Source organism: Clarias gariepinus, chromosome 16 (genome assembly GCF_024256425.1).
Source record: "Clarias gariepinus isolate MV-2021 ecotype Netherlands chromosome 16, CGAR_prim_01v2, whole genome shotgun sequence".
Taxonomy (NCBI): Eukaryota; Metazoa; Chordata; class Actinopteri; order Siluriformes; family Clariidae; genus Clarias; species Clarias gariepinus.
The window spans coordinates 15328694-15339915 of record NC_071115.1 but is presented as its reverse complement, the minus strand read 5'-3'; the positions used below and the strand labels follow the sequence as shown (position 1 = coordinate 15339915).

Below are 11222 nucleotides of genomic sequence, written 5' to 3'. Positions count from 1 at the left end.
CCAGTTTACTGATAACATTAAGAAGTCTTAAAAGAAATTTGAAGAAACAGGAATCATGAATTATATGAAGAGACTGAGTGCATGCATTGAATTGTGACATCCACTTTCTGCAATTTCAACTGAAAGCCTTCAGGGGTACAAACATATGATGGAGATATATGTTAAGCATGTATGGGTCTTGACTATTTTGTCATCTATTTGTAAATTTTATTAATTTAAGTACAAGATAACTGAACTAAGGAATTGTGAAACATGAATGTATTGAAACTTAACTTGCTTAGCAGCACCTGAATTCACAAATAAGCTATTTTCCTTAATAAATAAAAGAAATTCAGATAAATTAAATGATATTTTGTGGTTCAATTGTGTAAAACTGTCTGTATTCCCATTGGCCCTTAGTGGATTCGATCCTAACAAATATAGCAGCTGCATGATGGAAAAAAAAAAGTCAGAGAATAATGATATGGCCTCAGGAAAGAATTGCTATGTGTATGATTACAATATACAGGCTAGTGTATTCACATGGAGATTCCCTCCTTCAATCCCCAAACATTTACAAAAGCTTTCAAAGTGATTGGCAAAAGCGGGAGAGAAACGCAAAGAGTCACCTAAATAAAATACCAAACCATGCGTCTATTGCAGCTGCTATAAGGTATTGACAAAGCCTTTACCTTGTTGCAGGTCATTGTAAAAGTTCAATTACATTCAATCAACACTCATTTATTTCGAATGCACACCTGCCTCTTCAAAAAAAACACTGAAGAAACGGTCACAAAAAAAAACCCTCAAATATACACAAAACTCGCCACTGGCTTCAAGACATAAATATCTATTGTGAGGACACTTGCAATTATCATTGATACTCACTACAGCTATTAAAAGAGTACTCAGTCACCAAAAACCATCATAGTAGAAGTAATTGAGAATGCACACTCAGGCATACCATATATTTCAGCAAAGAAGTCCTCTTGTCCCTGAAGTACGTTAATGCTTAATAAAAAAAACCGATAATGAAAGCCATGACATTTGGGATTGCTTCAGAGTTAGGCTCTTGGTAAGATTAAAAAGCATAGCTCTCATGGCCACTTCTCTGTGAGGTTAACAATAGAAATATAGTGTAATTGCACTTTCTCGTGCCCTATTTGTGTTCCACTAGCTTTCAAGCAAGTCACACATGACAGACTACAGCATCTGTTTGAAATCTACTAAAAAAAAAAAAGAAGAAGAAATACCCAGATGGCACTTCCAACCCTTTTCCCATCATTCTTTTGGATATAACTTCAGATTGGAGTGTTTCAGGGAGAAGGCAGCAAGACTAAGGTAAATCATGGTAAATCAGGGCCTGCTTGTTTTGATAATGTCAGTCTAAAATGAGCCCTGATGTTAAAAAATACAGTTAAAAGGAAATTCCATACAAAGAAAATAAAGGCCCTGTGAGGTGGCAGTAGCCAACCAGATGGAAGAGAATAAAGGCAAGAGAACAGCTTTGGTGACCAACCAAATAAATAAAAATATGGCTACAAATGGCATGTTTTCCCTTTTGCACGCAGGAATCCTTAAAATTGTTTTCTGTTCTGATGTGCCTTATGATGACCGAATAACCAGGGAAGGCTACAGGCTTCTTATAAAGTAAACAATCTGGCAAATTCTTCTTGTTTATGGTTCAGTAAAACTATATTTCATGTAAGCCAGTCACCATTATTTGTGTCTTTATGGAAGTTCACTGTATTCAAATGCAAGTTCATTAAACGCAATAATCTAAATGATCACCAATCTGTAGAACAAAAGTAAAATATGTAAAATTTCAGGTTCAGATTTTAGGGCTAGTGTCCACTTGGGCTGTTGACATGTCTGTTTGTGTTTTTACAGTTAGTGTTCATGGCTTATAAAAGTGCAAGAGCTCACTTAATCTGTGTGAATCTGGCGACAAGTATTCAGGGACAAAATAATACTCCGTTTCCATAGAACATTATCTCTATACAAGATAAATATGGCATGTAACACATATGAATATATAATTCATATTTGCCTTTACATTTGTCCTCTCATTAACACGTATCTACAGATCAATATGTACAGTCTTAGTATTTACACAGTAGAGGAACCTGTCATTATACCTGTCCTGATAACGAAGTCAGAATGGGAGGCACAAAATACGTCTTAATCGTTTCACTTCTCTTTACAGCAGAACCGTCTGTTTTACAGCTGGCGTCAGAAGTGTGAAGAGTACAAACGTACCACTGACGTGTCCTATCAAGTATTAGGACAGTGAGGCAAAAACATTTACTATGATTTCTTGTTTCACAGATTATTAGTGTATTACAAACATCTCAGAATATTTTCATAATGTGCTTGAGTTGATCTGTGCACATTTAGACACTTAATTAGAAATATTGTCATGATACTGTCTATGCCAAAGCAGTGGTGTTTATATAGGCATGTGTTTGTCATAGAGACTGATACATATACAGAGAGAAGGTGAACGAGAGAGAGAGAGAGAGAGAGAGAGAGAGAGAATGAGAGCAAGTGAGAGGACAAGAGCAAGAAAGCCAAGGCCTCGACATTGTAAAACTGGATTTAAATAAAGTTGCATGCTTTGTGTCTTCAATTCATTTACAAGAAATGAAACCTGCTTACCAACTCAAACACTAAAGAATATGAGCAAATACTACATTTTGATGTTTTGATCACATGCTTTCCAGCACATAAAAATATAATGTTCCTTTGGAGTCAACAAAATCCCCTCTGTGTCCATTGTATTGCAAATGATCTATAGTCTCCAATAAGGCAAAAACAACAGAGAGAAACCTAAATGTGTGACGTGGCACATTCTTCACAACACACTATAATTTCTGTAACATTCTCAGTCTTTCATTGCTTGTCTTTGCTATGGCACTGCTTTTCAAGATGTCATCACATACCTTATCTACTTATCAGTGAGAAGAGGATGTGATATTCTGATTAGTCACTGGAACATGTAAAGGTTAGAGCAGGTGTATGTGTTTGTGCTGGGTTGGGAGGGGTGGGGGGTGGCAGCTCCAGTGGTGAGGGTGGGGTAGGTGTGGTTGATGGTGGCCTGGTTGCTCATAGGACCTCAGCTGAAGGTGGGGGAGCTCGGCAGGGCTAGGCGGCCACTGGCTGGGCTCTGGAGTTACAGCGTGGTGCTCTGTGACTCCTCCTCAATCACGCGTTCCACCTCCGGAGAGTCAGCCATGGCCAGGGAGCTCCGGCTCGGCACCCCCACCCTGAACTCGTCGAGCAGGCTGTCCAGATTGACATTGATGGAGGGGATTTCCAAACTGAAGAGATCTGCTGATGAGTGGCAAGGAATGGCAGCGAGAGTGAAACATGTTATGAAGACAAGCAGGACAAACACAATCATGGTCAGGTAGAAGAGAAATATGATGGTGAGGATGATGGAGAAAGACACAGGAGAGAAGAAGGGAAAGCAAATTAAGTTCTTGGTCCAACATTTGAGGAAAAGCCAGCGCAGGTTGGTTTAATGAGATTGTTGGAAGAAGGAGGTTAAAAAAAATGGTTGTTCCCTAACATTCTACACAGGGTTTTTCTCATACTAAACTATTGACAAAATGACTCTTTTTATATTGGGAGAATTCTCTAGGGTTGTCCTCTCCTTCACAAAATGTAGATGTAACCATCATTTAAAGGTCATTAATAAATTGTTGAGTGTACAATCGACATGTTTCAGAATCATCACAGTTGACATTACATGGATAGCCACCACAATAACCATAATGCTTTGACAAAGACGATGGGATGGGTGTAAAGTGAGGGAACCGCACAGATCTGCGGTTCTCTGAGGAGCTACCGTATGGCCTGGGTTCTGATTGCGATGACCTCCCCTGTGTAAGAATGAGATGGACATGGACAGCAAGTTTCAGAGTCACCCCACAGCTGGCCTGATTCAGAGAGGGTGGAATTTACCTGGGAGCACCCATGTGGTGAGAAGCTGCCAAATGACTCTTAGGGGAGTAGTTTGAGGAACTTGGGGTGGGGCGAGAGCAGGGTCATTAGGATGGATTTCAGAAGTGACAACGTTGGTGGTCCATAAGCCATGCACAGCCCATTTCCAACACCATGCATAGACTACATGGAGAGAATGAGGCAGCAACAAACAGCTCCACAGAGAGACAGATTTAAAGAAGAAAGAGAAAAGAGACAGATAGACAGAGTCAAGAGTGAAGATGAGAGAGCTGGCTGACAAGAGTGTAATGTACAGAGGGAACAGACTGCAGGAGCCCCTAGACTCAGCCACAGCACCAGGCCCGACGGTGTGAGATGAGGCTACGGCGTGGGGCGCGGCTGCGCAGCAGGTTTTTGGGCTTACCCTATACGTCCCCCTCACATTTAGCCCACACTCAGTGCCTGGCCTCACACAGCTGCAAGGTGCATAACAATGGCAGGGGACAAAAGAGTCATACATCAATCAGAGCGATCAGGAGAATGACCGACAAGACACACCAGAGGCTTAAATGAGAGAACATACAGTCAGTGCCCACACAGCTGACCACTAGTACCATACACAGAGCACACGCCTTACTTAAAAACAATGTCTGAGTATTGTGGAAATAACCAAGACAGTTACTGAGCTTTATAGTTAGGTTGTATACTGTAGATCCTGGTATTCTGAGTACAATCCCTTTATACTCCTTATTCAAGTGCTTTATATTATCCAGAACTTACAAATCAATAACAAAATACTGGTCTTAAAATAATTAAAGGCAACTCAACTTAAAGGCACCTCATGCTCAGCGAAAAATGGAAACAAATTACAGTGAAAACACTTCACATTTTTAGGGAACCATGGCTTTTCAAAGTCCATCGCCTGCATATGATGGCGAGACAGACAGTTTGAGAGAGGGATGCTGTCCTCCCGCTCTTGCGGTTGTCATTGAGACATGTTTACCTGTGGACATGCTCTCCCCGGGGGACAATCCGTCCAGCAGGCCCTGTTCCATTGGCTGGGGAACACTGGGGGGGATAGTGGGTGGCTGTGGAGGGGGCAGACTTGGTCTCTGTCGCGGTTTGGGGGCGGGCCGCGACTTGTTGAGTGTGCCAGTCAGAGATGGGGGAGAGGACAGGACAGAGTGGGATGTGCCTAGCGTGCCCTGCCCAGGAGAAGTAGGGGGCACATGCCCCGGGGCACAGCCCAGGCCATACGGGGACGGGGTGCTTGGGGGAGTGGGGGACAGGCTGACCGGGGACGGCTGACCTGTGGACTGGTCGGACATCGCCCCTGACTGGCCGTAAGGAACCTTGGGTGGCACAGGGGCCAACTTCTTCGAGCCTGCCAAGAAAAAAAGAGAGGAAGAACAGAGTCAGATTTACAAAATAAAAGTCTGTAGGATTCTAGAAGAATTAAAAAAAAATCACCTCACATTAAATATCATGTAGTAATAAGTCAAGACACTTGGACTTTAGGTATAATCTTGAATTTTCAGTAGACTTAATGAAACTTCTGGGATGAGTGCAAAAGTTTATAATGCATACCCTGCCTTTCACTACACTACTTTTAACCTCACTTTGCTTAACAGTTCTTGCACTGTACTAGATTTATAAATCTGATTAGATAACTTTTTATAGAAATAAAATCATTTTACAGACAGACCTTTACGCAGGGTGTGAGGGCTGTGCTCGGCTGAGTGTGGTGACTGGCTGTTGCTTTGCTGGCCGACAGGGGGCACTGTCTGTCCTGCTGCCTGCACAGCCTTATGGCCAATCACAGGCGAGAGCTCCTTGCTCTTCAGGGTGCTGAGAAAGAGACAGGAATGTGATGGCCTGCCACAGACTCACAGCTGCTATACTCTTAATGAGGAAAAGTTTACAAAGACTACTCACACAAAGCTTATTCCACCTCCTCACATGGTCCAAAAATAAGTTTAGGTTATGATGAAAAAATATCAGATTCTTTTTATGATACAAAATCAATAAGATTTGGAGTGTTTAAATTGTATAACTGATGTCAAAATTCTCAGCAGCTTTATCTGCCCTTGTCTTCAAAGACAGATACATAATAGGGGATCGAATGTATTTCCAATCTCTGTTAGTAGGAGGGGAATAGAGTGTCCTTGTGTCGACTAGCCATCCACCTACAACATCCACACACACGCACACACACACACACACACACACACACACACACACACACAAGCGTATCTGTAATGCAGTGGGGTATATGTAGGATTTCTAACCCTGACAGCTCTCTACTTAAGTGGCCAGGCTGTTATGTCTACAATTATGTGGAGAATGACTTCATCTGTGTAGTTTCCTGAGCTCTACATGGACATCATCTGAATGGAGACTGATGGAAAAAGATGAGGTGAGAGAGACTATCAGGCAGGCTTGTTCTCAGATAGCAAAAATACAATAAGGAGACTCATATTGTTCTGCAAATAACTTTAATCTTGCAGTGATGATTACAGAAGCTTTAGAGTTAAAGGATAGAAAACAGTGCATTCTTTTAAACTTGTCACAACTTATTTATTATTCTTTTTTTGAACAACTTAGGTGACCAAACCAGCACGTTATATAGTATTCTACTCATTTCGATGTTTGGCATATATGTATCAGGAAGGAAGGATGTGAGCAGTGAAATAGCTATTCCTATTTTAAATATAACATAAAATTTCTTTTAGTATCATATATTTGTAAGGTGTTACCACTAAAAGAAAAAAAAACTTTGTCAGCATACCAGTGTCAAGTTGTCTTTAGTAGTCACGTTTAATCGTTGCCATATATACTGACCTTCAGCTCTATACAGCCGACCTTTATTTAATGACTTTCCTGTCCTAATATAATAGTCAGCCGTAATAGGCAACTGTAACACGCAGTGCATCGTCTCGAAGAAGTTATTCCATAAATGTATCAGTACTACACTATATAACCATATGCAGGGTTATCCATGTTTTTTATTCCTAATCTATGGCAGGATCCACTTTCTCTAAAAGCCAGTAACATCCTCAGTTGCTAGGCAACCCCCACGAGAGGCTCCCCTGGACAATGAGAATGTTACAGAATCTGAGGTATGGCGTTGAAAAAAAGCACTATAAGCGTAAGAACAGAAACAAAAAGAGAGAGGGGAAAATCTGGTCTTAAATTAGGAGAGCCACTATAAGGGCAGCATCTTGGTGTGTATGTAGCCGAGGTCAGGTGGGTGGGAACATACAGGCGGTATTTACCTAGGCAGCCTGGGGGGTCCTCGCTCACGGGCACATGGACAGGCAGCCCACGGAGGGGGGCCAGATGTGGGAAGGCTAGGGGGGTTTCCGAGGGACACCTCGTTGCGGGTCAAAATGAGGGGTGTTTTAACGTAGAGAGGGGAGGTGTTCACGTCCGGCAACTCGCATGCTGGGCCGTGTTTGGGGAAGTGCAGGCAGCTAGGCTTGGGGTTGGAGTTAATGTCGAGAGAAGAAGAGGACGAGGAGGAAGAAGAGGATGAAGGGAGTGCCTGGGGTTGAGGAGGGCCATAGCCAGACCAGCGCAAATGGGACGGTGGGGAGTCAGGGGGCTGTGACTCGGGCCCTGGGGCCACTGGCCGTGCACAGGGAGGGGGTTTGGGATAAAAGTGGTGAGGGACATGGGAGATGGTGGAAGAGGAAGGGTAAGGAGGGGGCGGCCGCTCCTCCCCGTGGGGCACATGGGCATGAGAGGGGTCCGGCCGGTGGGGTGACACCTCGTTGGAGCTGCAGATATTGAAAAAAAATTAAGAGCAGACAGAAAGAGAGACAGAAAGAGAGAGAGAGGGAGAGAGAGAGAGAGAGAGAGAGCTCTAGTAACTGCACACGCACACGGATGATAGCACTAGCCGAAAGTGGATTTTTTTCTCAGCTCCAGCATGACTACTACTCTCTACTGTTAGAGAATGAGTCACTACTTATTCACATTATAAGCTCACAAAACAAAACAAAGGAAAAAAAAAAACAACAATCACTGGTTTAGGCTCTGATGAGGAGTCGGTCAGTTTAAGTGCGGGACAATGGCAAAGAAGCATAGCACACAGGAAGCCTGCTAAAAAGCCAAAACAATGAATTAAAAGGGTGTGGGGTCTCAGCGTGGTCATTCAGATTCCACTGCACAAAAAGTCCTGCATATGAAAGAAAAAAAAATATCGCTCTATAATGAGCTAAGAATGACCTTGTGTCTGCGCACTGCACCAAGTCCAGGACCATTTTTTTCCATTTAAACCGCCACGCTCAGCTCTGACCATCTCGGTGTGTTGAGTTCAAAAAATATTCAGAAAGTATGAAAAAGTTCAAAGAAATAACAATGCTTTTATCTATGGCCGTAATCTTTCTAGCAAGACCAAAAACAGAGCGCTCAAATAGTCTGGTGCATTAACTAAACCCAGGGCAGTTGAACACAGACACAAAACCCTTTCATAGTCTGAAAGAGTCACAGAGGAGAAGGAGCAAGCCAGCCAGACCTACAGCCATCACAAACCCAGGGAGCAACGTGTTAGCCACAGGATGATGGTGAAAACCAATGGCACAGCACAGATGGGAAAGTTATTGGATTTAAAGTAAAAAAAAGTCTCTGGCTTGAACATGGTTCATGAAATGAAATGACTGTTAAGCCACAGCATGGATCTTATTTGCATTTGGAAACTGTACAGACATTTTAAAATGAAATTTCTAACATAAACTAACATCGCTACTAATTAGACATGTGCTTGCCATATATGATACAATTATCCATAAAGGATTTGTAGACTATGTGAGAAGAGAAAATGTGATGTTATAAGAAGGAGTTTGAAAAGAATATTGACATATTTGAATATTTGAAAAGTGATAGTGGGGATTAAATAATGAAGAGACATGGACTTACCTAGCCCTGTCTACCGGAGGAGGCGTGGGAATGGGGGACGTGTTCAGCTCTCCAGGCTGCTCAGTCACGAGCGTGTCAGCAGGCGATCCAGGCGGCTGGGCGCTGGGAGGTGTGGATGAGGCTTTTCGAACAAGCGTGGATGCCCCTTTACCCTTCACCCAGGATGTGTCCATCACTCTGACTCCCATACTGCCCAAAACACAGGGGGGAAGCACAATCAGCCATCCATACCATCCAAAAAGACAAATGCAAAAAAAAAAAAAAAAAAAAAGATTTTAAATGCTTTCCGCCTAAAAACATTGGTAATGTTTATTACTGTTAGCATTAAGGAGACATACACTACCTTTGTATTTTCCTAATGCTGCATTTGTAAGGACAGAGGAATGAAGGTTAGATGTCAGATTCAAAAGGTTACCTGCTACTCATAGTCCACTGGATTGGACCAGAGGGCAAATTTGAGAGTAATGATGTAGAAAAGAAGAATGTATGGTATATAGTTTACACTACCCGTAGATATCTAAAATGATCTACAGTAGGAGTGTTTTTACCCACAAAATAGAAAAAAGAAAAGTCTATATAATAGTTTATAAATATGCATAACATGAAAATTGGAAATGCCTGATGTGCTTGTGTAAGCCCACACATTGGCCTCTCCTACATCCTTGGATACATAATAAAACATGATTACCGGTGGAGTATTGCACACAATACAGAATACCATGAAAAAGACATAAGCCCACATTAAGTAAATGTTTCCAAACAGAAGACAGATTTGTTTGAAAAAGACATTTGGTACAGCTGTACATCCTTACTGTACCGTAGTTCATAATTAACCGTGCAGGTTAACTGCTCTTACAGTATATTTCTCACAACTGGAGAAATACTTTCCTGTGTTAAAGTTTTCAGATGCATTGGCATGTACAATATATTGAGTACTGATAAAGCTCTATTTACTGTAGAAGAAACATGAATTTAGCTCCATGGAATGAAAGTTTCAATGTAAGCCATCGGAAAGGAGTTTTAAGTAGAGCAATAATTGTAGTGTAGGGGCAATTAGGGGAGATGGGGTCAAATGAGAAGAGGGGACATAATAGAAAAAGCCAAATTGTGATGCAATTAGGTGGATGCAAGCATCTGGAGGTGAGAGCAAGCTGGCCACATAAGCAGCTGGCACTTTCCCCTGCTGTGGAGCTATTAGGTCTCATTAAGTCTAATTACCCCCTAATTTAAATTCTAGATAGATTTCTTCAGATATCCAAACAGGGCAATTCTTTGACCTTTAATCAGCGAATCACCTTCAAATCTGACATATTTTTACTTTCTTGTGTCCTGAAAAAAAATACCATAGTTATATATATATATATATATATTAAAAAAAAACACTTTTGATGAAGGTATTTATTAAAAAGGATGATTTGCGGGTTCCATCCAGTGCATCCATATGCCGTAGTTTTCCACCTGTCGACGCATTGCAGGAGAGGGCTGATTCTCCCAACCTTCAGCAGCAATGAATGAAAACTCAGCTCTTGCCTTCCATCACACATCAAGCAGGTTGCTATAGAGACTGCACCGGCCCGGCAGTCTTTGTTTAAACAAATGGAAGTTGTGGGAGTTTGGCGTCTCGGGGCCTAAAATCTCACCATGGCAAAACTCCAAATCGGAATAGACAACACAATGAAGTCACTCAGTGAATGCACAGTCGATGCCCCTGTACAACCAAATAATCATTACATTAGAAATTTACTGTTTTTACTTCTTACCTCTATTTTCTAAAAGATATACCACAAAGCCTGACGAGTTATGTGCTATTGGCAAGATTTTACTTAAGAACACTGCTGCCTTGATGAAGACGTGAGATGCAAAGAGATGCTTGATAGAAAGAGTGTGTGTGGGAGTCACGCCGTGGGAGGGAAGGAGGGGAACAGCTTGCGCAGGGGAAAAAATATTAAACCATACCCATCCTTTTTGTAGAACTCCAGCATCATGTTGTCAGTGGCAACGCTGAGGGGGCGTCGGCTCTGGTCGTGAGACTGCTTGTGTTCTGATTGGTCAATGTCTGGCGAAGGCATGGAGCTGTAGTTGGAGTTATGGTTGGTGTGGATGGGGCTACCGTAGCTGCCTGTCAGGTTGAACTCAATATCTAAGAATAGCAGATGAAAACCAGTTCAAATCTCTCTCAAGGGGTAGACTGGTATGTGTGAATGTGTGTGTGTGTGTGTGTGTGTGTGAAAGAGAAAGTGAGAGAAAACAGATTGGGTGTTTTTCTTACCTCCTGGGAAGAACCAGTCGGCATGCTGAATGATAGGCTCAATGATACCAACGATTTGCAGTGACACTGTGGTCATCATTTCTGTCATGTTCCTAAACATATCAAATGA

General features: G+C 42.1%; 1 protein-coding gene across 10 annotated transcripts in view; it reads right to left on the bottom strand.

The window, feature by feature from the left end:
- Positions 1 to 7: 7 nt before the first annotated feature.
- arhgap44a (Rho GTPase activating protein 44a) overlaps positions 8 to 11222 on the bottom strand; it is a 51775-nt gene continuing 40560 nt past the window's right edge. The window contains exons 15-23 of one of the 10 annotated variants that reach the window (XM_053514723.1): positions 11114 to 11205; positions 10801 to 10984; positions 9188 to 9205; positions 8845 to 9033; positions 7200 to 7703; positions 5630 to 5772; positions 4928 to 5308; positions 4349 to 4400; positions 3236 to 3312 (exon numbers count right to left, since the gene is read on the bottom strand). In XM_053514723.1, coding sequence (XP_053370698.1) covers positions 4393 to 4400; positions 4928 to 5308; positions 5630 to 5772; positions 7200 to 7703; positions 8845 to 9033; positions 9188 to 9205; positions 10801 to 10984; positions 11114 to 11205 — 1519 coding nt within the window. In that variant the 3' untranslated portion in view covers positions 3236 to 3312; positions 4349 to 4392. Of the gene's footprint in view, positions 5309 to 5629; positions 5773 to 7199; positions 7704 to 8844; positions 9034 to 9187; positions 9206 to 10800; positions 10985 to 11113; positions 11206 to 11222 lie in introns of all 10 variants that reach the window. The other 9 variants (XM_053514724.1, XM_053514720.1, XM_053514726.1 and 6 more) reach the window with 9 other exon arrangements.